The 20,575-nt window shown below is 43.7% G+C and overlaps 1 protein-coding gene across 1 annotated transcript in view; it reads right to left on the reverse strand.

Annotated features, from left to right (window-relative positions):
* Positions 1 to 420: 420 nt before the first annotated feature.
* Positions 421 to 20,575, reverse strand: part of hs6st1a (heparan sulfate 6-O-sulfotransferase 1a) — a 58,492-nt gene continuing 38,337 nt past the window's right edge. Inside the window, exons 2-4 of the mRNA XM_086155774.1 lie at positions 10,500 to 10,722; positions 7,528 to 7,776; positions 421 to 5,267 (exon numbers count right to left, since the gene is read on the reverse strand). Of these exons, the coding sequence (XP_086011900.1) occupies positions 4,986 to 5,267; positions 7,528 to 7,776; positions 10,500 to 10,722 (754 nt within the window). The 3' untranslated portion in view covers positions 421 to 4,985. The remainder of the gene's footprint in view (positions 5,268 to 7,527; positions 7,777 to 10,499; positions 10,723 to 20,575) is intronic.

Here is a 20,575-nt window from a genome sequence, read left to right on the forward strand (position 1 = left end):
TATTTATGTCGGAGCTCCCTGTATCGTCCCTGATCACCGACCTGCCACAACGGAGGAGAAGGGGGGACAGGGGGGATGCATCCATGTGCATATATGTGTTCTGCCCAGTGTGTCTGCAGATTGACTGCAGATCACTGCCGGCGGGGCTGAAGCAGCCATTATGGGTGTGTGGGTGTGTGGGGAGCTGCTGCTTTATGGGGTCATGCTCCCGTGGTTTGTATTGGCGAATGTTTCTCTGGTTATAGATCAGCCTGAGGATGGAATAACTGAAACCTGGAGGGTAATGCTCACGTATTCTTGAAAAAAACAAAAAAATTGCACTAATTTATGCTTATATACAAGTTTTGCAGTTTGGATGATAGAAGTGCAGATGGGTTTTTGGGATCAGACTGGAAATGGAAAAACTGGGACACGGTCAACTCTGTAAAAATGAATGTTTTAATCGGTGGCTTGATGATTCATTTTTGCAATCGAAAGAAACAAAACTCAGAACGATGGTTACAGGAGGAGCCAGAGACGGATCATACACACTCCAGTCTTCCCAGAAGGCCATACAAAACGAGTTTATCACACTCTTTTCTTTTGAAAACACACCTTTCCAAGAAAAAAAAAAAAAGACAAAAAGACTGTGATCACACCCCCGGATTGTTTCAAAGTCACAAAGGAAACACGGTTAAGACGTTAGATATACATAGGGATGCCATGTAACATATTTGAATACAGCTTCATATTATCAATCTCTGGAATCATTTCAGTGAAAGTGTCAGGTTTCCCTTTCACAAGGTATTGGAGGGTGGCACCGAGGGCAATTTCATAGGATTGCTTCAAGTCTGAGTTAAAAAACGTGTCTTCAGACTCTAACCATTAATACAGGACCAGCTTTGGAAGGCGGTTTGATGTAAGAGCATATCCCACTGAAGAGGTTGAGGGTAAAAAGCCTGCAGTGCTTTTAATCTAGACCCAAGAGTACAACGGAAAGATAGTTAATAAAAAATATATATATTATAAAAAAAAAAAAAAAAAAAGATAACTCTTCATATTCATTTCCCTGTCCCTATTGAGTTAATTCCGAAAGCTACACAAAATAAAAAGCAGCATATTGACACTGGATGTGTCCCAATACCTTTCACCACCTTTTCGCCTTCCCCTTTATGAGTCATCCCTTATTTAAAAGGAGCTCATCAGAGGGAGACACGGCTGGATGATTGCCAAGCTGTCGTTTCCCTCTTAGTGAATATAAATTGATAATAACAGGCTAGAGTATTATTTGTTTTAATCCAAAAGGGAGAAAGAAGAAGGTGTGGATGCATCCTTCCATTGGTCCCCTGGATGGCATCGGACCTGGATTACATTCAGTCGAATTAAATGGTCATGTCTTTAACAATCGCCTCTCCTTGGTTTCACCACTTATTGCTCAGGTTCTATGCGTACGGTCGGGGTTGGGTTTTGACAGCGTTCATTTGAGCGATTCCATCCTTTTCCAAGCCTTTGAAACTAATTTTCTGCATTAGCGTGGAGGTGGTGTTATTGACGTTCACCACCTGTTGCTCTGAACATATTCGATTTTCTTTCTCCAAACGGCCCACATTCACACATATGAGGTTTAATATAGATATTGCAAGGTTTTTTTAAATTTTTTTAGAGAAAATGTTGGCCTTGCGGGGACTCATATTGACTTAGACTGAGTTGCTCTTTGGATGGAATATGTGTGTGAACATAAAAACAAACAAACGAAAAAAAAAAATCCAAAAAACAAGGCACTCTCCTCTAAACAACTGAAATCCCTTTGCGAGTGTCCCACAGTCACAATAAACCTAATGCTGCATGATTTTATTACAGCTGTGTGACTTTAATAACGGGAATTTAACTGTTGAACTGATTTTCCTGAAACCAAAACTTCAGTTGCTCAATCATTTGTCCCAGGGTCTTACCGAACCAAAAGGCCCACTGTCCCACTTATGGCTACAGAGTGAAGCTTCTTTTATGGTCTTTGGCCCAACTCGCAAACACACACACACACACACACACACGTGCACGCATGCATGTGCGCGCGCACACACACACACACACACGTATACACACATGTTGATTTGCAACAATCTGCCACTGTTGATGTTTTACAGGCATAACAACAACATTGGCTTAAAATAACAACCTCACATAGAAGCCAACAATATACCGACTGCAAAGACCGTTAGAGCTACCCAGCGGTTTTACTGTCACAATGTAATAAGTTTAAAATATGATTGAAAAAAAAAAAAATAAAAATGAAGGAGTCAGAATTTTGAATTGAGATTGAAGACTGAGCACGGGGGATCGCAGTGGCAGTTTGCTGACAGGTTTGACTTAATTGTACATCAATAAATCTTTTTTTTTTAATTTACTGTAGCTTTTATATCACGAGAGGGGCCTGTATATGTCGTTCATTACTTCACTGGTTCCTTGGAAAATTAAGTAGTAAAGCAGTTACAGTTACTAATGTAGAATATTAGCGACTGAAGGCCGTGTTCTTGCTCAGCTAATTAAAAGAAGCAACACTGGTGGAATGTGTCAGGATGGGTGACACTTTAAAAGCCAATAAATAAAACCCAGCTAATTAAGTAATAACCAGCAAATAATGCAATATTTTATTATTGTCCAGTTACATTTACTTAATCAAAAATGGGCAGTTATTACACTGTTGTTATTTTATGACATTATCCCAGTCTGTATTCTGTTCTTGCATACAAAGCCCTGCAAATTTGACCTGATTCAGGATTTTCAGCCACACAGCAAGTATCTGAGCACAGCTGAATTATTTTAGTTTTTTTTTAGTTTTGTAGTAGTATAATGGAAATGTGTACTTTCAAATGCTGTTTCAGGTAATTGACTGCATTAAAAACTAGGCGGGTTAACCAGATAGACAAGTGAGCTCTTGCTTCATTCATTGGAAATCCGGCTATCAGAACCCAACCCTTATTGGAGATTTTATGTTTTCATTTCAAATTGTATACATAAAACATGGGCAAAGTTTCAAAAAATATATAAATTAAGGATTTGAGACAATCATAGCAATGTAATCCTCGTAGCTAATCACTTGGGATGAGAAGAACATGGGTGTAGAAAGGAGAGTGTAGACTTGCACCGCTGTGACTGTCACACTCTGCAGTGGCGTGCAGCTGGAGGGACTTCTCTGTCCTGCCCACACCGAAAAACAAACATAGCAAGGTATTGGTCACGGTCACACACACACACACGCACACACACGCGCACACACACGCGCACACACACACGCGCGCGCACACACACACACACACACACACACACACACACACACACACACACACACACACACACACACAACTCATTAGGCGTCTTCTTCCAGTCAGGCACACTATTTACAAAGGCATACACATATGCCAATCAGAGGCATACTGTACATAGTATTTACACACACATCCCTAAAACACAGTCACACTCACAGACACACGAGTAGTCAGGAAAATTACTGTAGTATAACGCAGACATTATCTGGCAATGTTGACTATGATCCCAGTACATAGAGACACCGCTCCCTCACCGTGTCCAAACAGAGTAAAACACCGGTCACAATAATGAAGTCCCAGTCATCAGTGGTGTGTATGTATATGTGTGTGTGTGTGTGTGTGTTTGTATGCGCGCCCTTTCAGCGGTTGGGTCACAGCCCTGTTTCAGACCTGCTTTTACAGAATAGCTTTTGGTCAAAAAAAAAAAAAAAAAAAAAAAAAAAAATGAAAAAGAAAATGCCATCTACTACAATAAGGGCTCACATTGCCATGGTGACCGGTACTTTCACATCTCCCATCTCGAGTTTTTTGTCGAGTTAAGGCCTCCAAAACGCGTGCCGCTCACACAGCGCGGTTCCTGGCAACAGCAGCTCGTCCCCCTTCTCCGCTTGCTTTTGATTTCTTCACACCTATGTGAGATCCGGAGCTTTAATTGGCTGTCATACTTTGCGAGACAAAGACAAATAAAAAAAAAAAAAAAACAAAACATAGGCGGTGGGGGGGTTGGGGGTAGAGATAATGAACCTGTTGTGCGACAAGAGCTTTGGGAACCTCTTAAAGAGAGAAACTGGCCACGTTTTCTCCCAAGTTTAAATGGCTATCATACACGTTTTTTGTACACATATCCAATTCCTTAACTTTAATGCACACAAAAATCTTGACATAAAGGAATCATATTTCTTGAGGCAACAATATTGGTCTCATTATTACAATTCGGCTTTTAAAAAGCATTGAAAAAAGAAACATCCTTAAATTTTTTTTTACAATTTGATGAAAGCATTTTCATGGATGAAATGGCCGATTTTTTCCTTTTTTTTTTTTTTTCTTAGGCAGAAAGCTTTATTACACAAATCGATCCAATTATTTGCCTCTTCTTCCTCTCAGATACAGTCTTTCACCTCCTCCAAACATTTTTCTTTGTTTTGCATTAGCGTAATTTCGTAGCTTTCCCATTTGCTTTCAAATTGGAAAGACTGCTTCCGGGAAGTAGACCCGTCCCCTGGAGCTACGAGAGGGAATTCAGACTTTGTTTTGTTTTCCTCATGCTCAATATCAGGCCACGGAGAATGAGCGAAGAAGAGGAGGCACGGGCGACGGAAGGGCAGTCGGGCAAGATGGATGCGATGCTCAGTTGTCAGCGACTCTTAAAATACCTCTCCGCTGCACAGTCACTAATGACGGGAGAGATGGAGAAACTCAGAGGGGGGTGAAGGGCAAGCGGATTCTAATACCAACTGGGCAAAAACCTCGATAACGTGAGCCGATGCAGTAGACTGATGCCAGGTCGCCATAGCAACCACCGGGCCTTTCATCCCCGCAGCCCAACTTTCCAGTAAAGTCTGTTTGCAAGTGATTGGGGTCTTTGATGCAGGCGCCAGTTTTAGTGTAAATAAGCTTGTGTGTGTTTGTGTTTTTTTCACATGACGTGCACACGCCTGTGCACTTGTTCTCTTTTCGCCGCTACCAGCGGTTGATGATCTGGTTCATGTAGTCCTCGGTGGGGAGCCGGCCCGCCTCCTCTGTTCTGACTCCTTCCTCGCCCTCCTCCCGTTCATCCCTCTCTCTCTCCCTGTCCTCCAGGACGGAGTCGGTGTTTTGCCTGTTGGGCCAGGGGCCGCGGCCCTGCTGCCGCTGCCGCCACCGCTCCTGCTGCCTGTTGTACTGGTAACGCTGCTGGAACAAGTCCCGGGCGTAATCGTAAAGCTCCATGTCCAACTCATTCAGCTCCTCTATGCGCTGGATCTGATGAAAAACAGAGAGGGAAAGAGCAAGAGAAAGAGAGAGAGCATATAACGTTTTACAGCTTCAGTGGAAAGACGGAAAATTACGGAAAAGTTGAGGACGACTATAGAAACTGAACTGAGGAGGCCAAAAAGAAACAAAGGTCAAGTGGCAGAGTGGTAGAAAATTCTCAATACCAGCCGAAGGAACACTGATCTCGTAGTGTCTCAGAATCAACGCTTGTTGTTTTCTGATTTGATTGATGTTCCAGCAGAGCTGACGTTGGCCCACCGGGCCTGCCTAAGAACATTTTCCTATATTTATTTAAGAAATTGAGCACCTCTGGTGTTCCGGAGCAATGCCGTTCTGCTTCAGCCTCGGTTTAAAAACCCCATTTTCTCAGCTATTTTAGGATTAAATTGGAAAATGACCTCGGGTTGCTTGAATTTGAGAGGTGGTCCAAAGGTGGCTCCTTGTTCGAGTGGGAGACATGGGAAGACCTGATGTGTTACTGTATATGTTCATAGGTGTGTGTGTGTGTGTGTGTGTGTGTGTGTGCTCCCTGAGTTTTTGTTCACTCTTTTCACTTATATTATTTTGGGAATCTGTAAATCAGTGCCATTCAACGGTAAGACCTTCAATCAGTCGCTCTTTCTGGAAACCACTGGTCACGGCTAACCAGTGTTACAGTGTAACAGCTTTTTATGTAAAGCGAACAAAGAGAGAGAGAGAGAGAAGGTGCGCTTGCATGATAGAAAAGAGGGTAACAGGAATGCATTTGATGTTGATGTTATCATCTAAAATGTGGCTGAAATGTTTTAATCATGCCAAACCCCTTTGAAATCCGCCACATCGAGTTGTTTTGTCGATTTCAGCGATATCAACCGAAACAGAAGGAAGTGACAGACTGCGGTTTGAAAATTGGGGATTTTCGATCGGATGGGGCAGAGGATGCCGCCGTAAAGCCGGGCGGGAGAGCACTCAGCCGGCTTAAGCTGTCCACGCGCCGATCACGCTGTAATTGTCAAATAAGGTAGAAACTGTTTTTCGATCAGAAACGGCACTATGGGATGTTGGAGCCACGGGCGTATAAATGGGCTTTCAGCAGCTTCGCAGCTGCCTATAAAGTAAATATTCTTTTCATCACCTGGTGATGTAATTATTTGACTTCATAAATAATTAATATCAGAATTCACGCAGTGCCTTTAGAAGGTTTTAATTTGAAAGCTAATTTAAAAAGTAATTTTACTCAAAATGCCACACACCGCCTCCCCCGCATATCAGACTCTGCAGGCTCCAATTTCGCTGTGTGATATTTTCTCTCTTTTTTTGTGATAATAACCATCAGTTCACCTTTCTAGCAGTCTCTGTCTGCAGTGAACGTTTTTTTTTTTTTATCCTCCCTCCTGGTTTTGATGTATAAATTACCAGTCTGCTGTGTACTGGATCATTTTTTTTTTTTTCTGGGAACTGAACCCAAGAACTCCCACAGTGGACCAATCAAAGTGTGACGAAGATCTTTGAAGCTGCTGCTTTTTCACTATGAGAGTCATCCCAATTCATTTCGCAGCAATATTACGCCACTGTGTTAACACTCGGCACCGATCCACTTCACCCGTCATCTTTCACTTCTTTTGGAAATGTTTTTTTTTCCTGCCAAAAACCGAAATGCACTGCTGCGTTTTCTGAGTTGTTAGTCAGAGGTTGTTAGACGGAACTTGCTCTATGACGCTTTTAAAGGGAATGGTTTAAAGCGCGGTCGATAGGATGGCGCAGCAGTTAGCTCTTTGGCCTCACAGTATGAAGCACCTCGGTTCGATTCCGACAAGGGGTGCTTTTTGTGTGGATTTGCATGTTCACCCACATTCCAAAAACATGCAGCAGGTTAATTGGTAAATATTACCCCGAGTAATTGAGTGAACGTTGTTTGTATTTGTATGTGGCCCCGTGAGTGGGTGTACCCCGCCTTTCGGCTCCAGCGTCCCCCGTGACCCTGAGAGCAGGATAAGCGGCAGAAGATGGATGATTTAGTACGCTCTACATAAATGTAATTTTCAGCAAATATGTTTGCATGGCTAACTGAGTTACCAACATCGGCTGATCTTGGTGAATTCTACGATGTCCTATTGGTACCTTTTATAGGTATAATGTTGGCTCAGAAAAATACAATTCATGAAGGTGAATGGTGACATCGATGCTGCTGCTGCCACTGCAATAAATGTGTTCAGACTTTTTTTTTTTTTTCAGTAAGGTGAGCGTGTATCCGTGCTGCGGCACACACCGTCGCATTGTCCAGGTTCACCTCCGCCGCTCGGGTGTTGTTGTACTGGATGAAGGGCCTGATGAAGTGCAACCTGAAGGTTCGCTCGAACAGGAACTGTGTTTTCCTCTGGTACTCCGTCACGCCGAAGAAAGCCATGTCGCGAAGGTTCTTCTTGGCCGAGTCCAGGAGGAGCTGAGCCCTCTTTTTCTCCGGGACGGTGGACATGTTGTAGCAGCCGACCAGACTGAGGTCCGCCAGCATCCGCACCTGCATATCAGATGATGGGATTCCACAATATTTGGGGTCATTGTGTGAAACCAGAAATGCCATTTCATATTGTTAGTAAGCAATAGGCTTTGAAGATGAAAATGAAATTTCATTTTATTCACACACACATACATAAATACATATACTTATATGTGTATATATGAATACAAATACATTTACGTGCATATATGTATGTATATACGTATATGCATATATATACACACACACACATATATACATATATGCATATACATATATACACACACACGCACACACACATATATATAAATATGCACATTTACTTATCCATTCATTTTTGCTCGTTTACCAATTAGTTAAACAATTAGTTAAACAAAATGTTGTTTGGCAGTGGTTGGCACCTCCGCCTCATGGCAAGAAGGGCTCTTGTTTGAATTGTCCGGGTGTGTGAATGAGAGAGGGAATAGTTGCATGTCGTGATTCGACATGTGAATAAACCTTTTTTCTCTATATATAGCTCTCAGATTGACTGCCGACAAGTTCAGGGTGAACCCCTTCCCCTCGAACGCAACGATAGGAAAAACTCTGGGCACCCCCAACCCTGAGTGTAGGATATGTGTTGTATGGAAAGAATGAATGAATGAATGATAAAAGCTATGGGGGCATTGCCAATAACTAAAAAAGTCATGCCAAAAGTAAACTGTTGTTGCCCTGCAACTGACAGGCGTCCCATCCAGGGTGAACCCGCCTCTTGCCCTACTATGACAACGGGTATGAGACCCTGAGTGCAGGACAAAGCAGAATAGATTAGGAATGAATTATTCAATAAAACAGCCCAGTTGATTCATGTATGGGGGAGGTATTCAGAATAATCTTGCCAAATTCTCACTGAAAATCAAAGTTAATTATGTGAGAGCTCCTTTGTTTGCATGAAGGAAGTGAGGAGCCGGAGTCGGTTTGACCCCGTAATGGACGACGGGCAGTACCCATTCACTCACTCACATTAAGATTCTCACCGCAGGAAAGTGCAGCTAAAAATGTCGCGGTCATGTCGGGGAGATGCTGTGTCACACCGACAATTCATCATATTCTGGACAAACTCTGGAATTATAAGTGCTGTAAATCAAAGATTCATTTACAGTCATTTAAAAAAAAAATATCATCGAATGAAAATGTTACAAGAGTTGCAACTATTGGTGTATGTTTTTTTTTTTTTACCTTGTGCTATCATAATATTGCAGATTTTATTTGGGAACTGTTGATGGATCCCCACTGCCTGCACTCTGATGCCTGAAGTGCGTGGTGTGTGTGTGTGTGTGTGTTTGTGTGTTCCACATTTATAAGTCATAGGACCCTGAGTAATAACACCCCCAGGCTCAGATGAGATAAGCTGGCCCAGGTGAGGTGGGAGACTGAGACAGGATGAGAAAAAAAAAGAAAAAAAGGTGTGAATTTGAGGTGTTTGATAAAAGGGTGTACTCCTCGCTGGTTGCTGAGAGGGTGTGAGTGTGTGTGCGCACGTGTGTGGGCGCAGGCTTGTCGGAGACAGCATTTGCATTACACTTGTTCTCTTCCAGTACTCTATACTCGCGGCGAGTCGGCATGTCGGGGAAGATGTTAAAAACAATTTTCACCTTGTCGCTTAATGAAAATGCAAAGACTTGGAAGCAAAGCCGCGGCACGTTGGGCTGGCAGCCCCACGGATTTCTGTTTTCTTTTCGCCGAGACGAGGATGGTGGATAGCAGATGCGGATTATTTTTTTTGGATCCCAGTTGACAAGGATGAAACCGGGACCTTATCAGGGAGCATAACACACCTGTCCATCACGTCACTTCGAGTGTTAACACAGGAGCAGCAGAGAAATCACGCAAGATGCGGGGAGGCTGTTCTTCACGGTAGCCGAGTGGCGCGGCTGCTGTTGCACGCAAACCTTCCTTCGCTTAAGCTTCATTTACATAACGTGTCTCGGTTTCCAAGTTCCCATCCGCTCACATCTACTTTTAAATACGATCTCTGAACGTGCAAGACAATGCGCATATACCCATGTGACAGACTGGCCGTCAACCCAGAAAAAGAAGCAAACCACGATGACGGCAGCCAAAAAGACGGCTTGCATCGGCGAGCGTCACAACGCTCATTCTCCACGCCACTTTCACTTCCTCGGCAGCGAGGGTCGCGTAAACATGCATTAGCTTTATTAAAACGGGGAATCATTTCATTTGCAGTGGCGTGCATCTTGCAGAGACGGGGGAAAATCCGATCTGCTTGATTTGATGACAGATGCACTGGCAGATGCCACGTATGAACAAGGCCCGAAACGGATCAGAGAATATCTGATTACATGTGCTCTTTTTTTTTTTTTTTTTTCGATTTATGCTTTCATGGTACATACCCGATCTGTGCCAAATGGGAGTAAAAGAAATTAGAATTGGGTCACTTGAGGCGGAAAAACTAAAAGCAGCCTTCGTTGCTCTTTGCAAGACAATCTTGAAGGAGGGTAGATTGAATGTGAATTTTTAGAAATCCTTCATTTTGAATCATTCTTATCAAATGATGGGGTCATTTCACACAAGTTCTCTGCAACCTCTGTGCGAGAGAAGAAAGGATGACTGATGTGCAAAAAAAAAATATGTTTTCCCCGTCTTACTCCTGAAGCTCTTTCACAGAGATGCTGAAGCGGAGCAGGAGTTGGTTTTTATGGTTGCATTACAACAATAAGCGCTGAAATGGTTTTCACTCTAACCTGTCTATTGTTGGCCAGGTTGTAGGGGCAGTCCATGAACTGCTGCAAGGTGCATCCCGACCAGTCTGAGCCTTCGTAGCAGGAGGGCAGCTCCTCGGGTGTGGGGGTTCGGCCGTCGCACATGTGCAAGGCGTTTTTCCACGTGGCCCCTCTCTGCACATGCCTCCACTCGCTGAGGTAGCGAGACACTGGGTCCCTAAGAAGAGTGATGTAGTAGAACTTCCTGTTGGGGGTCAGGCAGAGGGTGTAGGAAGGGGAAAAGCAAAGCAAAAGCAGAGGGTGGGGAAAAGGAAGAAACAGGAGAGACGGGAAAGAAAGGAGAGATTTAAATTAGCCAATCATGCTGATAGAATCCAGAAAATTGCCTTTCACAAAGGTCACATTGTTCAATAAAAAAAGAAATTGCACTTTAGAGTAATACACCCAATAATATTGGAACCCACACAAGCATTTTTGCTGTTTTGCTGGAAAAAAAAGGTGCACAAAATGAACTTTTAGACTCGATGAGAAAAGCAGGAGGACAAAAAAAAAGGCAATGCATCACGTGCACTATGCACTACCATGGCTGTGCATGTGATGGCACTGTTTACAATGGTTTACTGCTGGACTTTGATTCCTGTCAATGACAGAGGGACGCTTCAGACAAAGGTTGCCACACTTCGTGACAGAGTATTTGAATTTATAAGGAGTTGTGTTGAAACCTATCGCTGCGGTTTGAGAGTGAGATATGGATGTGAACGGGAGTGGAGTTGTCACACAGACGAAATGCTTCGGTCTCCTTGCAAGAGTGCAGGAAAGAGAACTGCTGGCACAAGCACATCTCGAGCCGCAAAACATCTCCATGCTGCAAACATCCTTCTGTCTGAGACAAAAACCCACCGAATTTCCTTCCTCTTGCACCGGTTGTTAGAACTTGAAGAGATGACTCATCCTGCATCTGAGATCTGGAGGTACCGTTTTTTTGTTCTGAGTGTGTGTGTGTGTGTGTGTGTACGTGTGTCGCACACTTGCTCTTGTGTGTAATATAATGGTGCGTGCCACAGTTCAATGTCTCTCCAGAGGGGACACTCCCACCAGAGTGGAGACCTTTCCAGGCCTTCACACTATGGCTAATTACTGCAGTCTAATCAATCAAAACACCCTCTCACACACACACACACACACACACACACACACACACACACACAGACAGACATACTCACACATACACACGCAAAAGCAGGGTAATGCTTGCATGCGTGGTTATGTGCCTCCAGTGTTTTTGGGAGTGATGGTATGGATTTGTCGGTGCAATGTAGACGCCGCCACTTGAAAGTGTACACAGACACACACGCTGGCCTCGCTCTCCTGGGATGGCAATTCATCGGCGGAATGTTTGCAGAGAGAATTCTGTGTGCTGACAGGACTTTACGAAATCGCTAGTTCACACAAGCCCCTGCAGACTTGCCAACACACACACATGCACACGCCACACACACACGCACACACACACACACACACACTGTGCCTCCACCACTAAATCTTTGGCTTGACACTACAAAGCTCAGAGTGATAGAGGAGGGGTTGTTGGATGGACACAAAGCCCCAAGTGTCACGCAAACAGTAGCCGTGTCTGGATATTAAAAGTAAGTGGGTAAATCCCCCCGAAAATCCACTGGCACCAGGGAGAACCTGGACAATGGAAATACTAAATCTATCAAAGTACGGGGAGATGACGCATAATAAAAACAAAACCCCAAATCCAGAAGCATCTAGGAGGATCCGGGCTTCAAAACAAACAGGTCCTGAAACGAATTTCATCCGGGGGAGCCTGCGCAACAAAGCAACCACACCCCGAAATGGGGCGGCAAAGCAGAGATCTCCCGTAAAAACATGAAACAACTCCAAATCGAGAGGCAGCCGGGGGATCACCGACAATGAAACAACTAAGCCCTAAATCCAGTGGCAGCTGGGAGATCCCAGGCAACAACCCAAACAGACCCTCTATCTGAGGACCAAAGGGGGATCACGGTCCTAGAAACAAGTATCTAAACTCCCAATCCCATCAACCCAAACTGAAAATCTCATCCCCGATCTAATCAAAAGCAGGAATATATAAAGGCACCGGAGATGCTCAGTCAAACCGGAGCCTGCTTAGGCAAGGGTGTATTATAGAGATTCCTATGATGACATTATCAGGATTCCTAACACTCCCAGGAGTGCAGTGTTTGTGTGTGTGTTTGTGCGACAGTGAGTCGGTGTGTTTCTGTGCAAGACTACGCCTATTAAATCAGCGATGACATTTTCCCCCCTCTTGGCTTGTATTCTACTGAAAAAACATGACCATGCTTGGCGCTCGCTACAGAGATGCTGAGGAGGGAACGAGGAAAAAGGGTGAAAAACAGAAAGGAGTGCAGGCAAACGGGAGGGGAGGGGAGGTGGGTTGGCGGTGGCGGTGGCGGCGGCGGCGGCGGCGGAAGCGAATTTCAATTAGTTTTCTAATACTGTGAAAGCAGTGAGGGCCCCGAGCCCAAGTGATTTATCAAAGTTATGGCTCCGGCTATAATGAAAGCTCAAGCATATTACCAGGGAAAATAAATAAAAAACATGCACGCAAACTTACACAGGACGCAAACACATCGGAATGAACACACACACGCACGCAAACCTAAATAAATGATCTTAAACTGCATGCTGGTCTCCTGTGTCTACTCGGTCAGACAAACTGCATAACAGTTGCCGTGGAGACTTTCTCGCCTTTTGTATAATGATCTCAGATCTCTAGGTAATGACATCTCAACCAACTCACCCTCTAATACGGACGCACACGAAGTCTTTTATGTAAAAGAAAAAATGGACCTCACGCGTGGCCGTTTTCTTATCTCTCTTTTGTACTCGCTCTTAAACAAGGCATAAGAGGAAAATAAGAAAATCCCGGGTAATATGGCTCAACTATCCAACCATCTAATTAAGTTCATAGCAGATGCGAGCCGCTCGGGCCCCGTTCGGAGCCGAGCGATCCAATCAAGGAGCGGGGATGGGGACTGATAAGAGTTTTTATGATGTCAGCAACCATTGTCGATCCCGCTTATCTCAAATCCCTCACTGGTCCCCGATCAGTTTTCTGTTCAGAGAAAAAAAGAAAAAAAAAAAAAAAAAAAGACAGCACCGTTGTGTTCCTCCAAACAATAGGGGAGAACAAAAGAGAGCCTATAGGTTTGGATAACATTTCACGCCTGCTTTTATTTTTCCCTTTCTGTCACTAAGGGTTTCTTTAACCACATGTCTCATCTGATACGCACAACTTTGTGTTTTACATGAACATGAGAGAATCAGAGGCTCAGGAAATAGTGTTTGCTCGGTTCGCTACGGCCGACGAACCCGAGAGACAATGCGATACATACAAATAGCTTCAACATATAAGTCGCCCTCAAAAACACCATGTTGGTCAAACTGTAGTGTGATAAATACATGGGAGCCAGCTGAACACCATTAAGAGGAAAAACCCAGTCGTGGTGAAGGGGGCGGGTAAAACCTGCTCTTTGCCTTTTTCCTGTGGGTCACAAATCACCACTTCTAAAACCTCCGTCTCTCTTTAACCTGCCTTCCCTTTCTTTAAGTCTTTCCCTTTCTGTCGCTCATGTCCCTTCAGGCCATCTCCCACTCCCTTCTCCACAATTACCACATGCCCCCCCCCCTTTTTTGGGGGGGGGGGGGGGGAGGAATTCTAAAATCCCTATTGTTGTAAAGCTGGGAGGGTGCTGAGGTGTCCCGGAGGGCGGCCCGCAACTTGAGAAAGGGTGAAACGAAAGAGTATTTCGGTTTCGCACTCTCTCGATTTGCACGTGTTAAGAAAGCAGGACGCTCATTAATCAGACTGCAATCATGCAAAGTTGTTGTCGGGTGTCGCTTTATGCAGACGGAGAGCGAAACAACAGGAGCAGCAGATACGCTGGAGGTGGTCTGTGCTCCATTGGCACTGGAGACACGAAAGTCTTTCTTCTGTGAAAGAGACAGACTTCGTAGGCCGCGTTTAAATATATGATTAAAAAACTTGTGGAGTGACAAACACGTGCACCCTCCCCACCCTCCCTCGATTATTCTCTCGCTCAGCAGCACCAGCAGCATCCTGCTGTGTAGCAAAGCCATGATTTATTAATAGTCCATGGATGTTTGTTGAAACCAGAGCCACTCGACGACAGGGCTCTTTCCCACCTCTAAAATTGGACCCAAACTCAACGACGTGAGAACGGGAACCGGGGGAGGGGGAGATAATGCAGATGTTGATTTTCACCCCTCCCCAAATACAGCACAGTGCTTATCAAAATTAGCAGCACAGAGATGAACAATGTGCTGGAAGATTTCTGCTTTGTTTTTCGACAGATATGGTAAAAAAAAATATATATTTGTGGCAGGGTAGAATTTCCTGTTTTTCTTCGGTTTTAAATTAAGCAGAATAAATCAAAATGCATATGAGAATGTTTGCCATGGGGATTTGCTGATATGGCCTCTTACCATCTCTTCTACATATTAATCAGATTTTTACAGGTGAGTCATTCGGGTCGGGACAAATCCAGTCCTAATGCGCTTCCTTCCCACTTCCTGAAAGCCTTTCCACAGTGCCGGAGGTCAGCATTCTCAAGTCTCCTGTTTATAAACTTTAAGGAAACGCTCGGGGGGATTGCACTTGCAGTAGTTAGCACTTCCTCTTCAAACAAGAAGTTCCCTGATACGATTTTCAGCAGGAGGCCTGGAAGTCCTCGCCCTGTCTGCGTGGGTTCCTCCACGTTCTCCGGTTTCTTCATATGGATTACTCAGACGTGTGAACAAGAGAGTGAACGGTTGGCCGTCTCTATAGGTGTCCCTGTGATGGTCCAGAGTGATCCCTGCCTCTCGCCCCATGACAGCTGGGACAGGCTCCTGCCACCCTGACAGGATTGGCAATATAGGCAATGAATGAATGTATAGTTTGTGAACCTTATTTTGAACCAAAAACAATGGTTTGGAACGTGATACCACCATAAAGGTGTAAAGACAAGTTCATCTCTCCCTGTTTGGTCACCCGATCGGTCACTGTTTGGTCGGCAGATGTATTGCATGGACCCTGGTTGCATTATGATGAATATTCTTTTAAATAAACATCTGCATTAATATAACGAGGGGAAATCTCTGTGAAGAACACAAAACAAATCAATTAAAAAAAAAAAAGTCTTGTCCTGCTCAAAAAGCCAATATAGTTCTCTCCATATCCTCCAACTCATGATTACTTACTTCCCTAAAATTGGTATTGAGATTATTCTCGAGGTCTGTGTTCGGTTCAGCCTTGGACTGAATGTATGGATGTGTTCGGAGCATTCCTGGAATCGCTGCCTTTCTAGGGGCAAAGTATAATGGAGCATTCAAAAAACAATAAGAGGATCAGTAATTCAATATTCATTCAAAAATGTTTCCTTTTGAAGATTTATGAGAGAGGACGTGAAATTAGCTGGCGTGAGATAACAAGATACAGAGAATAGGGTTAGATAGAGGAGGTTGTCTTGCATTCCTCTCGACCTCTCTGGTCGGGAGGAATGGAAGATTCAAATGTCCTTAAGCTTCCTTCAGTTTGAAGTTTGTCTCGATAGTTGCCTTCTTTTTTTTTTGCATTTTGCATTTTAACATGTAGTTTGTTGGGTTATGGGGTTCAGCAGGTTTGAGAATATACTATATATGAGGCTATCTGAAAATGGTCCACATTATTACACTGACTTTAAATTTAACGTTTTTTTTTTTCCCGGTGAAACATGATCTTCAAACCCCCTGAGGGATCCAAACCCTGCCTAGCCGAACCTCATAAAACTTTCTAGGAGACACTGTAGATACACTCTTCCTTTATCCTTAATTTACCCAGTGAAGAATGGGGAAAGTAAGAATATGAAAGCAGTTGGGGAGAAGAACCCAGTGTACAGGGAGCGGGATGCAGGCTTGAGCCACTGTGTTTACACAAATTTACAGTCGAGCAGTGTGGATGCTCACGTTATTATAAAAGTTATCTTCTTTGGGACCAATTTGCCTTGAGGGTCCTTAAGAGGAGCTATTGCTCCGGATAATACAACTCCCGTGGCCACAAGGACATAACAAAACTCCTCCGCCACGATTAGTGGGGGCAAAAGACACTAATAAGACTAAACATTATGCAGTACAGGTTGCTAAAGTATTTATTGCGTTATCGGAGAAAAAGGCGAAGAATGCATTTTTTAAAGCTGCACCCCGTGTAAGGTCTGCTGAATATAAAGGTGTATTCTTTTTGTTCCAATTATCTTTGGCTCCTTTCTTTACTGAATTATATCCATGCGTAATCGAACTGGAACAAATTTGGTAAACACATAAATCTGTCGTGTGAACTGAGTAGCTCTTTCTGCATGCAGGAAAGCCTTGGCCAATGGGTCTCCACTCACATTGCTTCCAGTGGAATGGTCCCGTGGAATGTGCTGGCTGTAAATGCAGATGATATCAGCCCTGTCAGCGTGGGGATGTGTGTATCCACACGAATTGAGAAACGAGGCTAAGGACTCACAAGTGAGGACATGAATCTAAAAAGGCGTGGTTCTTCAAGAAGAATCCATCTCTACCTTTAAACCGCAGGAACGTGTCATCAAAATAGAATAGAAAACATTAACAAAAACACCACCAAATCCGAACAGCCTTAAAAAAAAACTGATCGAGGAACATAGACTAATAATCCCTTTGGTAATACAGTGTCCGTACTTGACCTGAAATACCTGCGTGCACGAAAGGATTGCCTTGGCGAGTTCAAACTTCAACCTTCCTCCTACTCTTGTTATTCTTTCCTCTCCCTACCATCAGTCATCCGGACCTGTGTGTCCTGGGTGTCTTCTGGACAATAATGAGGCATCGAGATGGAGAGAAACACACCCTCAGGTTCAAACAGGCTCTCAGGGTTTCCTCCTCGCACCGCTTGCCGTCTCTTTTCTCCCTCTCCCCCCGTTAAGTCGATCAATGACAGCCTCGGGACTCAGACAACTCGCCTCGGTAGTTTGGACTTTAAACACAGGAGGCTTATACAGGACAGTGAAAAATAAAAAATAAAGAAAGTGGAGGAGAAAGCAAGAACGGGCAGCTGTCCCGGTATGAACAGACATATAAAGGACCGTGTCATTTAGAAAGGGGTGGGGAGTCGAAACAGGAAAATAAAACCGAACATGAGAATATTTATCTGCACGTTTCTGGTGAAAAAAATTTCAAAAATTCTTTCTACCCCAAACCTACTGACAGGGATTTTCTTGCAGCCGAGGCAACGCGCTTGGGCAGCTGCGTAATGTGTCTGTGAACTAGGCCAAGTGCAGTGCTCATAATGAAATAATCATATAATCTCAAGGCATCCAATGACTGTGGGTTTACAACTAAAACCACATGACAATCTTTCATACCTTTAAATATTTAGCTTGACAGCATCATTTGGATCCAGATAAGGTCCTTTGAAATATAAAATTAAATTCACACTTCATTACAATAAAACTGAAAAATAATTGTGGATTAACATAATTGCTAAATCTACTTATTTCCTCTTTTAAGCCCATTAAATGTGAGAATATTATCTGGTTTTCTCTATTATGGATTGGAAATAAAAACCCGCTAGAGCTCAGATCCCATTTCAAATTTTAAAATCATGAATAGCGATAAAACTCGATCCTATATATCCACGGCGACGTGTTTTTCGGACGGTTGCGTTGACCTTGCCGTGCCAACAGAGATCGGTCATCGGTCCGACGCGCAGCCTTATTGCGGCAAAGACGAATCTAAGCAATATGTAATCTCTGAAAATTGTCGACATGTGGTAAAAACCAGCTGCAGGAGTTGAATTTTAACCCTCTCAGGCTCAAATTAAGTTGTAGTTGCAGGAAAAATCTGATATTTGGCTGTCGCAAATCTGCAACATCTGCCTGGAGAAGGTTAAAAACAACAAAAACAAACAAAAATGCAATGGACACTGCTCGCAAACAAACGCCAGAGTAATTATTTCCAATATGTCGCATAAATGTAAGATAAAGCTTCGAATTTACTGACATCTGTTCCTGGTCTTATAATAATATCACGTTGCTGTTAAGCTAGTATGGAGTAAATTAAAAGAATGCAAAAAGTGAAATTTGGCAGGGCGAGGGGGAACTGTAACACATCAAATAAAGTCCGCTTGTGCCGTGAGGCCCCGAAATGAGGCATGACTCACTGCATCTCGCCGCACAAAACAAGAGCATCTTTTTTTTTTTTTTCCTGTGCGTGTGCCTACAAACAAAGAAGAGAAAGTATAAGCGAAAAATGCGAGCGCGGCTTACAGCTCAAGTTGGATGTAAGAACGGAACGGACAAGAAAAACGAGGGAGCACGAATGGGAGAGACACGGGAGGGAATCCCCTGAGTGCAAAGCTATGTTCTGCAGAAATGTACTCCCGTCTGTTCGCTCATGTAAGTTGACGGCCAACAGCCTGGCGAGCTGTTTGACAGAAACAGGAAAGAAAGCAGGGGGAGTGTATAGAAAATAAGATGGATTTAGTGTCGGGGCGGGATGGGCGGAGGACTTTTGTGTTGCGCAATAGCCCATTTTTCATGTTTGCACAATTTCGAGTTATGTACTCCTGGCAGGGTTTAAAGCTATGACGTGATACGACATACATTTAGGAGATGTACTCTTCTCAAGCGCTTCCTTTAGGGGATAGGGTTATACATCTTCGGAGAACAACCTGATTTATTGGGTAAATCAGACACGAGTGATGTATCACCTGTAAATTCGTGCTACGCCTTGTCTAGATTTGATTTTTTTTTCTTTTCTAGTTGAGTGACGGAGAAACATTTGGTTCCTCTATTCAATGCTCACTATTAGACCAAAGCAATTAAGAACTTTGAAACGCAGAACGGATCGGAGGAATGTGAGAAAAGAAACTTTGCCTCCAACCTCTTGGTTTATCTAGAGTTTTTGCAAAAAAAATAAAAAATAAAAAAATCTGATCCTATGCTAAGCTTGCCTTTGGGAAGTGGCTGAGCTGGGCACGCAAAAAAAGGAATACATGATTATTATCTGAACACTGTTTGCAAGGACTGGAAACAAGAGCACAGAGACTTTAAGTGTGGGGACTATGACTGGAAAACTTTCAAAATTAATGCTGCCCCTTATTGGAGGTCACTATCAACATTTTATAATGGCTGCATTTATTTCTGCCACATTTTACTTTAATGACTAACATCTGATTTACCAACAGTCCGCAGGATGTAGTTTGTGCATTTATTTATTAATTTACACCCCTACTCCCCTCCCAAAAAATGCGCATCTACTTGAATCCTATTTAGCACAAAACAAAATGTCTTTTAATGAAAGTAAAGACAGAAACAACCTCTGAGGGACAGGAAGGATGAAGAGTCAAGTACACGCTTAGAGGTAAGTAGGACTGGTGAGGATGTCACACCAACAGCTGGAAACCACCCAAGGGGAAGAATGATCAGCTATGCAAAGTCACACAAGGACTCAGACACCGAGTCATCCATTAGGGGTGGCAAGACAAGCTATCGGCGGGTGGTGGAACGGGGAGGGAGTCAGCAGCCAGGGAGGACAGGGAGAAAATGTGACTGACTACACGGCGTATGAGGAAACAACAAACAAAAACCAGGAGACAGAGGAAACGGGTCAACCCTGTAGGAGACATGGATCTCCCGATGCAACACGGTTGGACGACATCCAGTTGTAGATGGATGGACTCAGTGTAAGAAGCTGAGGCATCAGCATTAAACAAAAAAATGAATAAAATTAATGCGAGAAAAGCAGATTTTGCTGGGGAAAAACAACTATTGCGATCATGCCAGAGAGGGTGTAAGCTCAAGAAAGTGGGTTCCTCTGTGGGAACCCAACGGGGGGTCCGGGTATCAATTTTTTCCCCCGCCAATGTCAGATTATTGATATCTCCCAATAGTTCCCATAAAACAATAAACAAGAAGAATAGAGGTGAGGATGAAGAAGAGAAGGAGACGTAATACAGAGTTTGGGAAAAATTAAAAGACCGGGTAATTAAGCTAATGAGCAGGTGGCCTGTTATAGAGGCAGCCACACAC

Source organism: Fistularia commersonii, chromosome 1 (genome assembly GCF_037954325.1).
Source record: "Fistularia commersonii isolate RoL2024-O1a breed Wild chromosome 1, RoL_Fcom_v1.0, whole genome shotgun sequence".
In the NCBI taxonomy this organism is placed as follows: domain Eukaryota; kingdom Metazoa; phylum Chordata; class Actinopteri; order Syngnathiformes; family Fistulariidae; genus Fistularia; species Fistularia commersonii.